Source organism: Ostrea edulis, chromosome 7, assembly GCF_947568905.1.
Source record: "Ostrea edulis chromosome 7, xbOstEdul1.1, whole genome shotgun sequence".
NCBI classification, from domain to species: domain Eukaryota; kingdom Metazoa; phylum Mollusca; class Bivalvia; order Ostreida; family Ostreidae; genus Ostrea; species Ostrea edulis.
In genome coordinates, this window is record NC_079170.1 from 43,540,483 (window position 1) to 43,556,679 (window position 16,197).

The window sequence follows — 16,197 nt, forward strand, 5'->3', positions numbered from 1 at the left end:
CCCCGTAATTACGACGTCAATTGGTGATAATATTGTCAAAGTAATGCAGTGTTCACACGGAAAATCTAATTCGCATTAAGCGTAAGTTAATGCGTATTAAATCTGACCTGACGTTCACACGGACATTTTACTGCGTATCAATCCTACTCGAATTAAAATTTACTTCGCATCTTTAATGTATCAGTTCCGTGTAAACACTATCTAATTCGGATCAATGTAATGCGCATTGAATTAAATTTAATGCGAAGTAAAATTTAATGAACAAGGCATTACAGTACTATGCAACAAATGGAACAACGGGATAACCAGCAAAAGCCTGAAACAGTTCATTTCCAATATTTATTGACTCTGTTTTTGTTTTTTTTCCCCTGAACATTCTTTCTCACTGAATATCTCATAAACTTTCAACTGTTGATATAGGCTAATTACTGCGTATGGATACACTTGACACAATCACAAGTAGACTAACCACCGCGTGTTCATTAAGAAATAAATTTAATTTTTGAAAATACATGACAGCACAAACTGCGAGGTTTTATGCCAGTATAATTCATGAAGTGCGTTAGCGGTTCTTTAAAAGTATGTTGACGCAAAGCGTTGCATGCCGTTCATACTCTCATGTATTTTCGAAAATTAAATTAATCTTTTATATTTCCAATTTACTTTCATTTCTGTCGGAATATTGCCAGCCATTCATTAAACTATTCGTTCCGGTACTATATTCATTAAGATTCATACGCACATTGTTCACATTCATGAGGAAATGGCTATCATTACAATTGATAAAGATGTCGAATGTAAAAAAAAAAACAACCAAACACTTGAAATGTTATATTGCAATATGATTAAATTGTAAAACTCGTTTTATTCAATATGACGGTATGCCAGGGCTCAAGGTATATCATATCATATACTTTCAAAAATTGAAAGACGTCTTAAATGTAGCCATGTACAGCATTTGTTCAGATCCTTTATTAACTAAAACGAAATAAACGCTATTCATTTTTTTCTCTCTCATGCAAGTGGGAAAAGAAGTTTTTAACATTGACATCACTTTGATAAGATTAATGGAAATATCGCTGCCAGCTATATATGACACGTGAAATTACGTAAGACGTGTTTCCCTGCAGAGTTTAACAATTATATATTCTACCGAATAGGTAGTCTTTCAAACGGTAAATGCCATAGATAGCTAGTTGTAAAAGTGGTATGGCAACAAGAGCCATGCTTATCACAGTAACTACAGGGTATACGGGCTGCGTATAGTCTAGAACATTGTAAATCACGGTCCCCGAGACTTCAAACACCACGACGCTGAACGTGACGTATACCATGCCATACACAGAGGGGTAGATGAAATGAAGAATCCGGACCGGACGCGCACAAACTAGGAGGTCTATCAGCACCAATACTGAGTTCACTGCGTGCACGTTAAAATCGACGAAGAGTTCGATTTCACTTACGTTAGCGTTTAAAGTTGGATAGATGGCGCTGAAGTAGATTGCTGTGACACAAATCGAAAACACTTGCACTATGTCTGCGAGCAACCACGACAATTTCATATACCATGTAATATTATCGTTTAGCGCGTTCTGAAATTTTTCTGAACTACTGCATCTGTCCTCTGTACATGTTTGAGGATTTTCTATTTCGATCTGTCCCTTTTCGATCACGAAGCCCGGATTTTCTCTGCTTCCGTCTTTATGTTCATTGTCAACAGAAGCGCTTGGACTGGTTCGCCGGAAGTGATGTAACACGGAGATGAGTGCGGTCACAAAGAAGTGAAGTGTTAACAGGATGTATGTCCATACTGTCAGAAATTGCATTACCGTGTAGCCGGAGTTTCTTATGAAGAAGAAAATAAGGATACCTATTGTATAAAGAGATATCAGTACCCGGATGACGATATAAACCCATGCTGGCCACTGCCACTGAAAATAAGAATAAAACAAATGTCTAATGTTTGCCGTGAGTCTAATCATCTTAATTACGTACAAGGGTTTCAACATAAAATATATAGAAATTTTAAAAGTATTTATCGAAATATACACGTAACAGAAGTTCAAAATATATTCAGAAATAAATTTCAGTTTAGAAACCATGTGGCTATGAACTGCGGACGCTATATGTCGTCATACATCGTGAAGCGTTAGTGAGTACTAGAATGCTGGCGTGGAGCGTTAACGAGTACTAGAGTGCTAGCGTGGAGCGTTAACGAGTACTAGAATGCAGGCGTGGAGCGTTAGCGAATACTAGAATACAGGCGTGCAGCGTTAGCGAGTACTAGAATGCTAGCGTGGAGCGTTAACAAGTACTAGAATACAGGCGTGGAGCTTTAGCGAATACTAGAATGCTGGCGTGCAGCGTTAACGATTACTAGAATGCAGGCGTGGAGCGTTAGCGAATACTAGAATACAGGCGTGCAGCGTTAGCGAGTACTAGAATGCTAGCGTGGAGCGTTAACGAGTGCTAGAATGCAGGCGTGGAGCGTTAGCGAATACTAGAATGCTGGCGTGCAGCGTTAACGATTACTAGAATGCAGGCGTGGGGCGTTAACAAGTACTAGAATACAGGCGTGCAGCGTTAGCGAGTACTAGAATGCTGGCGTGAAGCGTTAGCGAGTACTAGAATGCTGGCGTGGAGCGTTAGCGAATACTAGAATTCAGGCGTGCAGCGTTAACGAGTACTAGTATGCTGGCGTGTGGCGTTAGCGAGTACTACAATGCAAGCGTGCAGCGTTCGCGAGTACTAGAATGCTGGCTTGGAGCGTTAGCGAATACTAGAATACAGGCGTGCAGCGTTAGCGAGTACTAGAATGCTAGCGTGGAGCGTTAACGAGTGCTAGAATGCAGGCGTGGAGCGTTAGCGAATACTAGAATGCTGGCGTGCAGCGTTAACGATTACTAGAATGCAGGCGTGGGGCGTTAACAAGTACTAGAATACAGGCGTGCAGCGTTAGCGAGTACTAGAATGCTGGCGTGAAGCGTTAGCGAGTACTAGAATGCTGGCGTGGAGCGTTAGCGAATACTAGAATTCAGGCGTGCAGCGTTAACGAGTACTAGTATGCTGGCGTGTGGCGTTAGCGAGTACTACAATGCAAGCGTGCAGCGTTCGCGAGTACTAGAATGCTGGCTTGGAGCGTTAGCGAATACTAGAATACAGGCGTGAAGCGTTAGCGAGTACTAGAATGCTGGCGTGAAGCGTTAGCGAGTACTAGAATGCTGGCGTGGAGCATTAGCGAAAACTAGAATTCAGGCGTGCAGCGTTAACGAGTACTAGAATTCAGGCGTGAAGTGTTGCTGTTCATTCCCTCATTTATTTTTCAAATTTGAAATTTATTTTTATGTTTATATTGCACTTTTATTTTTGTTGAATTTCTTAAGCCGTTGAAATAGATGTACTATATGCATCAAGATTCACACATGCATTGCTCACAACTGCAGCGCATTCATGAGGAAATAGCTATTATTACAAGATATCAAACATTGCAAATGTACAAATAATTCATATTAAAGATATCGAAAACAAAAACACTGGAAATGTAAATATATTGATATATACACGTGACTAGGTGAATCTGTTCTATCTAGTATCTTACTTTCAGTGAAAACTGTAGAAATATTTTATCAGTAAATTTATGTCGAAAAGCTTTTCTTTGTCAACCCAGATCGAAATATCTCCAGGAAACGAATTACTTTAATAATCGTTTTATCTGTAAATCCCCGTGCATATTCAATTTGAGTGGACCAATATTTGCACAAAGAAATCCGCAGACATCGGAAAATCGGATCTTTGTGGGTTTTTTTTTTTTTTTTTTTTTTTTTTTTTTTAGTTAAGCCCAGCATTACGTAAAAAGCTTGTACCTAATCGAGAAAGTGGGTCACCGCCAATAGATTTACTTGTAAGTTAAATCTAAGTTGATTCAGGTCGTTTCACCTATAATCAAGTAGGCCGCGGAGTGGGACTTAATCTAGCAAACCTTTTCAAAAATTTTCTTCATTTCGAAATTTATTTATTCATTCTATTTGTTTTGGTTGTTTTTCCCCCGGACGAAATTATTTGATTAATGGTTGTATTACGTGTGGGACATTGTTTGATATCCAAATTCAGTTTACAGGTAACTAAAAAAAAAGGTTTATAAATTTGTATTTGCTCACACCCTAACGCCATTGCAAGTCAATTTTACAGAGATAATCTATATTTTAGTTACCGCTCGTAGACATATATATATTTTTAAGTAACATTAAATTTGTCCTCCCCCATGTTCCGTGTAAACTGAGTACACTGTATGACAGCTCAACCACTTGAGACAGAAAGGTTTTCTTGCAAAAATTATAATTGCGAAGATTGTATATTTGCACAGTTTGTTGTAAATCTCCAGGATTGCACAAACTTTATAGTGCTATCAACAAACAAGCACTTAATTCCTCACAAGTAACTAGGACAGATCAATCAACATGGACTTGAAAAAGAAAATTCAGCCCGTGAATCCTGGCAAACATACACTGTACAGTCTACTTCACATCCGTGATATTCAACATGTAGACACCGTGTATCCTTATAATTACACCATGCATAATATCATGTACTAGAAGGGAGATCTATATGTGAGCGCAGATTTAGATAATTCCTAGGACTAACAATTATATTTTAAACCTTTCTGAATCCCCCCACCCTCCACCCCACTCCCATCTCCTTTGAGTGTTATAGACTCAGGGAATTTTTATGCTAAATCTGGTCATAATTGGATTCAAATGTAAATTGCCCTGTCTATTTACACACTGTTGAAAGCTAAATAATAAGGTGCATATTAAATTTTAAAATCTGTTTGCTGATTTAGACATGAATCTGCATCGTATGGCACTTTATGAATGAAAGCTGAAAAATAATTTAAATAACTCTTATCATTTTACCCAGACATTTTGATTTCTTCGCTATATTGTGCATGTATATTATTTAGTAAATATTTAGTTCTTTGATATTACGAATCTAAATTTTTGATATATTATTTACGAAAATGACTGAAAATTTTGCAGTAATGAATAGTTAATAAACAGTTATACAGCTATTTAACGATATAAGATTTTTTTTTTTTCAGAATATGTTTTCACAATACTGACAATTCTAATTCGGATTGATAATAAAAAAAAGTCTTACTTGACATGAATAGAAATGCGCTGGGTTATGATACTTAAAGCCCAGCTTCCTCACTCGAAATTCCTCCCGCATCGACCCAGTCCCCATGCTGCGTGTATGTTCTTTTGTGGTCAGCTTCTTACACGCGCCTGGAACACGTGGGCTCCGTTATATGGATTGCATGTGTATACACCTTGCTCCTTATCAAGCTTTTATCGGTTCGTCATTCATCGTTTCTATTTACCTGCCTATCCACGTACATGTATCACTATCTACACATCGGACACACCTCCTGCGAAAACTCGCGATTGTGCAATGGGGAACGAGGTTAAAGATAGCCACAGGACATGGTGGATCTATGTTTTTATTTAAAGGAAAAGAAATAGCAACCATGCTTACAGGGGGAAATAACAACTTGAAAATGAAAGACAAATAAATAAATAAAATTAAATTAAAAATAATAATGATGAAATGAATAATTTAAGAATGATAATAATAGATTGTAATAAAACAATCCCAAGAATCCCGAAACCATATTGAACAATCAGTAAAATATACGTCACGGGGATTTTTGCTTTTACTTATATTGTGACGTCATAAAAGAATTACGTCACCTCCTTAGATTCGGTTGTTATTTTTTTTCCCCACGGCGATGGGTGAGTTCTGTTAGGGAGGTCTACATTTTTATGTTTTCTTTATAATATATTTTTTTTTTAAGAATTCGTAGCTATTAGGTTAATACAACATGGGAAACGAGCATGAATTAGAGAAAATTGTTGGAGCGGAAGTAATTGGTTTTTTAAAGTGCAACATTTGCTGGGATATTTTTACGGAACCCACCATTTTACCTTGTGGACACACGTTCTGTATGGGGTAAAGTATATTATCATTACTGTTGCTATTCTAATCTATTTCTTGTATATTTGATATAGTAATGTTTTCTGCTACATGTATGTCGTGTAACTGGAATGAGGTACATGTACTACAGGTATCGTATAATGTTAATTGTGCGGTTAATAAATAACTAAAATCCAGTTATCATGGATCATACAGAATGATGTCCCTCTATATTTCATAAAAGTTTTGGAAATCTGTCTACTTTCTACAGCTTTAGTGTAATTATGGTTACTAGAGAAAAATGGGAAATTGAACTTTGACGTCACGTGCTTGAGAACAGTATAGGGCGCGGATCTAAGAAATCTGATTTTAATCAAATGTAAATGAATGGCATAAAATTTCAATCGTGATTCTTAGATTTTTTTTTTTTAATTTTTATATTTTATATTTTTATCATACATTGATACTGTAACTTTGGAATTATGAATTACATAATGAAGTATATATTTATATAGATCTATAGAAAGAAGTAGATTTCTGTCATTATATGATCCATAGCTGTACATGTTATTCATTTATCTACGTAGATGTATCTAGAATCGGATCATGTAAATGCGTTTACTAAGTAAATTTCATTAACGACACTATAGATCTACTTACATTTCAAAAAATTAACACAAGCTCTGTAGAGCTTTTTTAACCGACACGTAGACATATATAGCAATAAACACCAGCTCCAATATGTTCTTTAACTGACCCTATAACATATATTTTTTTTTAAAAAGCAAGAAAGGAACTTTAAGTTCATTCCGAACAGTTTTGGAATTGTCAACAACACCGGCCGGATTGGCATTGCGACGTGAACATGACATTGTGTAGGCTGGTATTGTTTAAATATTGTTAATTTTTGTCCAATGAACCACAACATACAAGTGTCTTATATTATAGCAAAATTATGTTCGGGTGTGAATACAAATTAAAACCAAGAACGATCGTTTCATACAAATTATGAAATACGTCGTTGAATTTTTCGCGTCTGACCATGGTGTGTGATTGGAGGCCCATAGATCAGCAAATTTGCAATGAACTCACAACCATTTAAAAAAAAAAAAAAAAAAATAGTACACTGAGAAGAATTTACTTTGCCGGTCCCCGGAAGTTTACGTAATGCGCATGTCACGCGACCCATATCCTGGTTGCTATGCATAAGTTAATATTTCGACGTCATTTTTTTCGGTGACTTGAATAAAATGGGTCTAGATAAAGATATTAGATAGCTTACCTTATATCCGAAATTCACCCAGACTGTTATTTTGTGTGCTAGTAACACCTGTAAAAGGTAGAGTTTTCTTGATTTTTGGAGAACTGGGGGCTGGATTTGAAACTTGTGTTTTCGTGTCCGTTACAAAGTCTGATTTTGTTGATTTCGGATTATAAACTTCTTTAATAATTTGACAAAAAGTGAGAAATGAATCGGCGGATTCTTTTCGAAATACTTTCCTGACACAATATTGTGCAAAGTAACTGTCATATAATGCTTTCTGTGTTCCGTGTGTTGGCAAAGATTGTTTTAAGTGCCCTCCAAGTTGACTATATCGTATTTGTGTGGGCACCGAAATTTGTACATACAAAATTAACGCTATGGTTCATAGTTATATGTAAGTCATTGAATCCTTCTTCACTGAGGGAGCTATACATTGTACGCTCTCCAACAATCGCTTATAATAGTGGTTCCCGGCTTTGTGTGTTTCTTAATAGTCACCAGGGTATTAGCAGTCCTGTCTGCCACACGGACCCCAAAAAAATGTATAACCCCCTCACTCCCCCCCCCAAAAAAAAAACCAACAAAAGAAAAAAACCCAAAACCCAACAATTTTTGGAATCTCTTTCAATTCATTCAAATACCCATACTCCGTCAACATGCCTTCCTTTGTGATATTTCTTCTTCCCAAATTTTGATTCATCAATTTCAACAAGTTTTCCTGTCGTATTTTTCCAAATAAAATTCACACACGTCTCGTCCAAAATTATACCAATCTGTTATAGTTTTTTGAAAAATATCCAGTTTATTAATTACAAAATCTTGAGCACATCTATAAACACAAAAATATGTAATAATTTTTTTTCCCCCAATGTTAAATTGTGATTTTCAAACCAAGATGATTTTCTAATGGATATATTCCTGTTGCATTTTTGTTGATACATCTCCAAACGTGGCTATCACCACTGTAAGATGACTCTTTTCTTAATCCAAATACTCCAAAACCACAACATTTAGAAATACAGTCATAAAGATTCCGAATAAGACCAACTTGTATCAACCAATTAATTGTATTCTCCAAAGAACCGCATATTTTCACAAGATTTTACGTTGTATTGGCATATTTGTTTACATTGAACATGTACACATGCAATCTCTACCCAAAGTTATCGTTCCTTACACTCATTTGCACCTCTGTCAACGTCTCTAGGGTTTTACAAGATTTTTGTAAAATGGCATGTATGCTCAAATAAATGGTTTTGACTTCAGTTACAAAAATATACGTAAATAAATAAATATTGAACAGATGGCAAGTCCTTTTGTGACACAAGAAGCATTGATTTGGGTTGAAACGTGGATATTGGATAATTCTATTGCACCAGGCCTATACATACATGTAGGTAGGCCTACATGAAGAATAGTAATGGAAAAAAAATCTATAAATAGTTGCTTGTCCTACATTTTTCCGATATTTTATGAAATAGTTCTTAGTTTTATTAGCCGTAAATAAAAAAGTGGATTTACATATGGAATAACATTGCTTTTTTGAGACGTTAACAGAGGTGTAAGTGAGAGCAAGGAACGACAACTCTGGGTGTAAGTGAGAGCAAGGAACGACAACTCTGGGTAGATATTGGTACACATGTTGAACTGTCAAATTCGCTTTGCGCAGAATCGGCGCGTACTAAATTAACAACGGATGCCATTTTGAAGAATCGTGTCAATATAATAAAGAAAACACATTCGGCGTACATTGTACTATGTTTTAGCGCGTTTTTATGGGGTCCGGCAAAGTAAATTCGGTACATGATACACATATGTAGTCTAAATGTAACAATGAAATATTCAGAATCCACTATTTGCTTCTTCTTGAAAGAAAATGAAACTATTTTCATCTATCGATATGGGATAATAATTTTACTTCTTTTCTTTCGTTTCTTTCAGATGTCTGAATGAGATAGGTCGGCACCGGTCAAAAAATACTAAAATAACAGCTATTTGTGACATCACAATACTCTGCCCTAACTGTCGTCATAGTGTTCTCCTGGATGACGTCAACAAACTTAAAAATGGTGTTCGATTAAACTACGCATTGAGTTCAATAAAGGAAACACTGACAACTTTTCAATCTGCGCCAAAGGTAAGTCAAGAAAATGTGCCGCTAACTGGTCTACAGCCCCTGTTTTACTTTGACGACTTGTGATGTGACTTAAATGTACAATGGATGCAGTGCCTCTTGGGTACGTTCTAGTATGCCAATCCCTACTTCGCGTGACAAAAGTTAAGATCAATCATAAAAACCACATGGAACTGGTGTAAGGTTATAGCTGGGCGGCATACTGGTAAATTTTAGCATCATATTTATGGGGACAAGAATACTAGACGTGTTGCTAAAAACTACACGGAGAGGGTGAAACACAAATATAGATCAGTGGTTCAGAAAGGAAAGATAACTCAGTGTTTTTTGCATTTAGTAAAGTCACAGCATCACGATTAGGTTTTATTGGACCCCTTCCTTTTTTTACTACATCCCATGAGGCAATCTCGAATTCCTAAGTTTACAACAAAAAAAACCCCCAAAAAACAACAACAACAAAAAAACAAAAAAACAAAAACAAAACAAAAAACCAACCACGCTCTTTCATATAGATGGCAGTAATTTAAAGTCACGAAATAATGAATTAACTGCAGAGCTTAATGTGATATCACTTATTGTAAATTATATCGAGCGAAGCTAGGACGGGCCAAAGGCCCGTCCGCGAAGCAAGGCTCTAAAGGTAACACGTATGTATTAAAAAAAAAAATGAAAAAATCAGCAAATGAATAGAGGTAATCTCTACATATGATCACTGAAAATTTCGTGTACCATATGGGCGCGGCCACACTGTTTTGTTCATTAGTTGCTTCTACAATTATTCGTGTTTTAATTTCAATGGAGAAAATACAAGACTGGCGTACAATTTGTAATTCAAACACTCAGTTTGTTGAAAATCAATAGTATAATTATTTTGTTACAGTTTTTAGCCAATCATCAAATAGAAAAATATGAATACGACTAAATAGATGAACGAGTTCATGAGTATTCATAAATAAAAAAAATATACAATATGTTTACGCCTACCTTTTTACCACATTGAATTTGTTGGTTGATTTTTGTTTACATTTAGCTTTCTTTCAAATATTGCAAACGGGATGTATAGTGTTGTTTGCAATTGTTTGATTTGAAAGACGAAGAAGTCGAGGCTATATGTGACGTCACAATGCACGGTTTACGTCGGATGGCGTTATATTCCCCGCGGTAAAGGAATAGGCGGATCCTGTAATTATCCTCATATATCCCCCTTTAATATTTAGATGTTACTGGGTGTTTAGCGCAAGGAAAATTTCATAATATATATATTTAAATGAATCATAATCTACCGTACTTAACGGAATTATTATTATCACTTGGGACACGCCAATGACCATTTCATGCTTCCCTCGGTCCAACGGTCACACCGTATACATATTAGAGGGCGAAGCCCTCTCACGGCCGTGAGAGCTCTCCCTATAGGTAACACGTATATACATGTTTAAAAGGGAAATATAGGAAAATAATGAAAAATCAAACCATACCTATGGAACTTGAAAAGTTTGGTACCAATGGCGTCGATTCGAATATTAGCTCGTGGACATGTATTCCTCCATTTTGAATCTCGTCTACCCTAGTTCACGTCGTTCTGAGATGTTACATAAAATTCGTAAAAGCATGTAAATCTTATTTTCTTAATCATATATAATCACTCCACGATTAACGCCATGTTTTTTGTTGTGGTTCAAACGCTATGTTTGTAAATTTGCTAAATAACGACGCTGAATATGACATCACAATATACTGTTTACATCAATTGCGTTGTATTTCCCGCGTCCAATATATAGGCGGATCAAATGTCCAAAATTAGGATGCTTTGATACAGCTCCGTCCGCGTGCTAACTTCGGGTTGTTTTTGTCCTGTTTTGGATATAGATACTAATGCCAAACTTTTTTGATTCGCCCTCAAACACGGTCACGCCGTAAAACATATTAATCATAAATATTGATTTAGAGCTTAATCTGATATCACACGTATTGTAGATTATAATCACAAATATTGATTTAGAGCTTAATACCGAGCGAAGCTCGGACGGGCCGAAGGCCCGTCCGCGAAGCAAGGCTCTAAAGGTAACACGTATGTAAAAGAAAAAAGTCAAAATCAGCAAAAGAAAAAGAGATAATTTCTATATACGTTCACTAAAATTTTCGTGATCCATATGGGCGCCGCCATTTATTTTTTCATGACCTGCTTCAACAGTTATTCGTGTTTTATTTTGAATGCCAATAATAGAAGCCTCTGACGTGCAATTCGTAATTAAAATACTCAGTTTGTTCAAAGTGAATAGTATAATTATCATTGTAACAGGTTTTAGCAAATAAATACAATATAAAACCGTAATACGACTATATAAATGAACGAGTTCATGAGTTTCTTTGAATAAGAATATTCGATAAAATTACGGTTAGTTTTTTTACCATTTTGAATTTATTGGTTAATTTAGTTTAGTTTTAACGGCCTTTTTCATTGCATACGGAATGTATTATTGTTGTTTATAATTGTTTGCTTTGAAAAAGAAAAAGAAAAAGTCGAGGCTAAATGTGACGTCACAATGCACAGTTTACGTCGCCTTGCGTTTTATTTCCCGCGTTCAATGAATAGGCGGATCATGTAAAACTGTTGTCCCCATATAAACTCCTTTAATATTGAGATGTTACTGGGTGTTTAGCGCAAGGAAATTTCATTCAATATATATATTTTTTAAATGAATCATAATATACCGTACTTAACGGAATTATGATTACCACTTGGGACATTCCAATGACCATTACGTACATGCTTCGCTCGGTCCAACGGTCACATCGTATACATATTAGCGAGCGCAGCGAGCCAGCGCGGAGCGCTGGCTCGTACTGCGAGCTCTAATGACTAGAGCGCGGGAAAAAATCCGAGCTAAATCTCAACCTCTAACAAGAATTTTTTTTTTGACGCCAATCCCAGAAGTCCCTCGTACAAAATGGCGGATGGTTCGATTCGTAAAACAAAAATAAAAAAAAAAACTTTAAAGTATTACAAACCTTTCTTATTTGAAAGGAAAGGATGACAATCATATTCTTCCCCCCTTTCTTTTTCTTTTTAAAATATTGTCTATAGAAATGTAAACAGTCACGTCACAACTACCAGATTACGTCACAACACGCTCGTTGCATTTCCCGCTAAACTGGTTCCTACATTGGCGAGAAGAGCAAGACAGTAATCCTACGTATTGACAGTGAACGAGATCAGTTTTCCCAAACTTCCACCAGAGTTCGTTTGCTCACAAATTCGTAGGTGACGTAATGAGGCCTCGACGGGGAGTTTGCAGTTTTCCTTGTGTTCAATATAAATTTTTTGAAAATGTATTCAGATATGCTGCGCTCGCCCCAACGGTCACACCGTAATCATATTACCGAGCGAAGCTCGGACGGACCGAACCCGTCCGCGAAGCAAGGCTCTAAAAGTAACACGTATGTACATGTGTAAGGGAAAAAAAGGAGAAAATCAGCAAACGAATAGAGATAATCTCTACATAAGTTCACTGAAAATGTTGTGATCCATATGGGCGCCGCCATATTTGTTTATTCATTAGTTGCTTCTACAGTTATTCGTGTTTTGATCTTGAATGGTAAAAATACAAGACAAACGTGCAATTTGTAATTCAAACACTCAGTTTGTTACCAATGAATGGTATAATTATTGATGTTACAGTTTTTAGCCAATCAACAAATAGAAAAATAGTAATACGACTAAATAGACTCTAAGAGGGATTTTGCACGGACAATTAGGTGCATGGATACATTATTAGCATATCAAACTGTAATTATTAACATTGAAAGAAGCTGAGATTAAGTCCCACACTCGATCAAATATCAAAGCTAATTGTCACACACTGATCAAGATTTGTTTTATTGTTTACGTGTAAGTTTATTATTATTCTCCACGTCTAAGTTACGGTATTCTAGATGTGATCTAATTTAAAAAGAACTCTTTTTTTTCAGAGAGCTTGAGCTATAAACTGCATGCTGATCTGCTGGCACATTCCATGATTTATTTTCTACTTTCATTCCTGTCGGAATCCCCAGCCGTTGATTTAAGAATAAACGTACTATATTTATCAAGTAGCTCTATATTTATATGCGCATTATTTACAACTGGAGTGTGTTCATGAGAAAATGCATTGCAATTTGTAAAGATATCAAAGTTAAAAACACTGAAAATGTGAATATAAGTTGATGGATATATCTATTCTAAGGATTAATAAACAGGACACGCGTGTGACTTAAGGTCATGTGTAATATTCCTAGAAATGCAGTTTGTGTATGTGTACCCAAATATGGATTGATCAAGGTGGAACAACTGTCATGACATATCAGCTCATTATAATCTCATTATCATACCGAGTTCATTCGTTACCTTAAGTGTCCTGCGCACTGATCACGTGGTTTTTAGAATTCCGCGTGATAACTATAAATGTATATTGTGACTGTCTCCGCTTTATCAGCAATGACCTCATATGTGGCTTACTAATGGGTACATTGTAATGTCATAGTGATAAGGCTATCAAGTGGATTCAAAAATCTATGTTCTTCGAATTTCTCCACCAATTATCCTTCGTGTTTGCTGAAATATTCAGGCCCTTAATTAAGTTCAAAATGATTAACGAAATGAGACAACCACCACTAACCTTCTTTAGATCCACCACTTTATATAACACAATCTTTTACTCATTTCCCTTATACTTTTGTGACCTTTAGGTACAAAGGAATTAGACACATCTTTTCCTTTGCCTGCAATTTGAATCAATTCTTGAAGTTATTATATATATATATTTAAATTCTAAATCAAATTAGATATTTCTTATACATGTATGATCGGAGCTGGGGGTGGGGTGGGGGTCGCTTTTCTGTCATCTGATCACCATGTATACCCTTTAACCTTATTCAAACAAACTACTGCAAAATTCTTTCAGAACTTACATATTGACGTGAAATTTTTCGGACACTTATGATGAAAGAATTAATGGATATCCTACGAACTTTAGATCTTTTATTTCAAATAGTTAAGTATATATGAGGAAGTCGTATTTTGAGGACGTCCTACAGTGTAGGTATGTACAACATTTAAGAATCTATAATAGATGATATCTAATCAAATGATAGAGGGGATTTTTATTTGTAATTTCTCTGTACATAACGGGAGAAAAAATACAATATTATTGTGTGTATGGTATGGAAACTGGTATTTGTAGGTTTCAAAGTGAATTTTAATAGGGTCCTTACGCGCAATGATGCAGTTTTCCGTCGTTTGTTTTCGTGGAATACTTCCATCCAACGATAAGAAAATAAATTCATTCCTTAAAACCACTTCGTTTCTACAGAAATTAGGTTTAGGGTTACCATTGAGAGATTTTGAGAAAAAAAGGTTGTCATCACTTTCACAGTTAGTGCCCCTTTAAAAACTCATTCTAACAGCTTCTGTTGCATGGATGAATAGAGTTGTAAGTGATTGATCTTATCAATTAATTAATTGATCTTATCGAAGCAGAATGTTATCATTTATGAAACATGCAATTTAACATAGATACGCAAAAATTTATACTTCTGAGATAACAGAATTTATCTTTTGTCAAAAGGTGGACGCTGCTACCAATACTGAAACAAACGCAGTGATGGATGAAAAGCTGAAAAACATAGAACAAAATATGAACGCCGCCTTCCATCAACTGAAGAAAAGGGGCAACGTTATTCACAGCGCTTATTCTGAGATCGCTAAAATCAGGGAGAGGAAGGATTTGGTGTCCGATAGACATCAACGAAACAACCGCTCACCGAACCCAACTCGTAAATCTGATGAGGGATTTGACATTCTGAAGAGCAAACTTAATGCCAATCAGCCCGAATTTGTTCCACGTAGTCATGCCAACTTGAAACAATATCAGAGAACGAGAGGATATCAGTTTTATGAGCAAAGTCACTGGCGCCCTTCGCCCGGTATGGTCAACCAATATCGTCACGGCCTTCCCGTGGACCCCGCCATCGTTTCCATTTATGGCCCACCAAGATAGAAACAGCAAATAATAATTTGAGATTCAGTGCTTTATTTCAAAGCAATGACCTTACTATTTTTTGTACGACGCCAATAGTTTTTGTACATCTGGGTTTTTCCAGAAACATTTGATATTTTATAAAACTTTTATGTAGTTTATATACTATGTTTTGATAAAAGAGTTTTGTTTTAATAAAAAACGTATTTTCATACATAATGTTTCTTTTTAATTAGTTATGATTGTGCCTTCTCATTCAAATCTTATTTATGACGACAAATAGCGATATAAATGTATAAGATAAAATGATTTGCTACTCCTACACATGTGGTTGTCCTTATCGAACATGAGTCTACGTCCCATTCAAAATCGGGGTTCGAATCCTGGCCGCGACAGACAGTGACAGTTCCATCGCCAAACGTTCGGCATCGGGTGTGAATGTCACGGTTCCTCGGAGATGACCTTAAAAGCGGATGCCCCGTGTCACAGTAAGTGTGTCACGCTAAAGAACCCTCACTGCTCAATGGCCGTAAGCGCCGAGCATAGGCCTAAATTTTAAGCCCTCCACCGGTATTGGTGACGTCTCCATATGAGTGAAAAATTCTCCAGAGGGACGTTAAACAAAGATTCAACCCATTCAAAATCCATCAAACTGTCCAACGTTCACAATTTAGATTGAGATCATCTCCTTTTACTTTGTCTCAACTGGCCATCTCAAATGGACATTAAGATTTAAACACGTTTTTTCAGAATGCTACCTTTGTAGAATTTTGTCACAAAACTGCTAAAAAACAAAATCATGATTATGA

General features: G+C 36.1%; 2 protein-coding genes across 2 annotated transcripts; one reads left to right on the forward strand and one right to left on the reverse strand.

Moving 5' to 3' along the window:
• Positions 1-845: 845 nt before the first annotated feature.
• LOC125655860 (protein rolling stone-like) lies at positions 846-5,291 on the reverse strand. Its single transcript, XM_048886388.2, has 2 exons — positions 5,158-5,291; positions 846-1,931 (listed from the first exon to the last, which is right to left on the reverse strand). The coding sequence occupies exons 1-2, from the start codon at positions 5,242-5,244 to the stop codon at positions 1,134-1,136; spliced, it is 885 nt and encodes a 294-aa protein (XP_048742345.2). The 5' UTR covers positions 5,245-5,291; the 3' UTR covers positions 846-1,133.
• A 172-nt stretch (positions 5,292-5,463) lies between these two features.
• Positions 5,464-15,607, forward strand: LOC125655862 (RING finger protein nhl-1-like). Its single transcript, XM_048886389.2, has 3 exons — positions 5,464-6,009; positions 9,179-9,374; positions 14,978-15,607. Exons 1-3 carry the CDS (start codon positions 5,882-5,884, stop codon positions 15,407-15,409), a joined length of 756 nt encoding a protein of 251 aa, XP_048742346.1. The 5' UTR covers positions 5,464-5,881; the 3' UTR covers positions 15,410-15,607.
• Positions 15,608-16,197: the final 590 nt, after the last annotated feature.

Excerpts from the sequence above, each read along its gene's own strand:
- LOC125655860 (XM_048886388.2), bottom strand. The coding sequence starts at position 5,244 with ATGGGGACTGGGTCGATGCGGGAGGAATTTCGAGTGAGGAAGCTGGGC. Across the intron at positions 1,932-5,157 it reads CGCATTTCTATTCATGTCAA|TGGCAGTGGCCAGCATGGGT; the intron begins GTAAGACTTTTT and ends TCTTATTTTCAG.
- LOC125655862 (XM_048886389.2), top strand. The coding sequence starts at position 5,882 with ATGGGAAACGAGCATGAATTAGAGAAAATTGTTGGAGCGGAAGTAATT. Across the intron at positions 6,010-9,178 it reads GGACACACGTTCTGTATGGG|ATGTCTGAATGAGATAGGTC; the intron begins GTAAAGTATATT and ends CGTTTCTTTCAG. Across the intron at positions 9,375-14,977 it reads CTTTTCAATCTGCGCCAAAG|GTGGACGCTGCTACCAATAC; the intron begins GTAAGTCAAGAA and ends TTTTGTCAAAAG.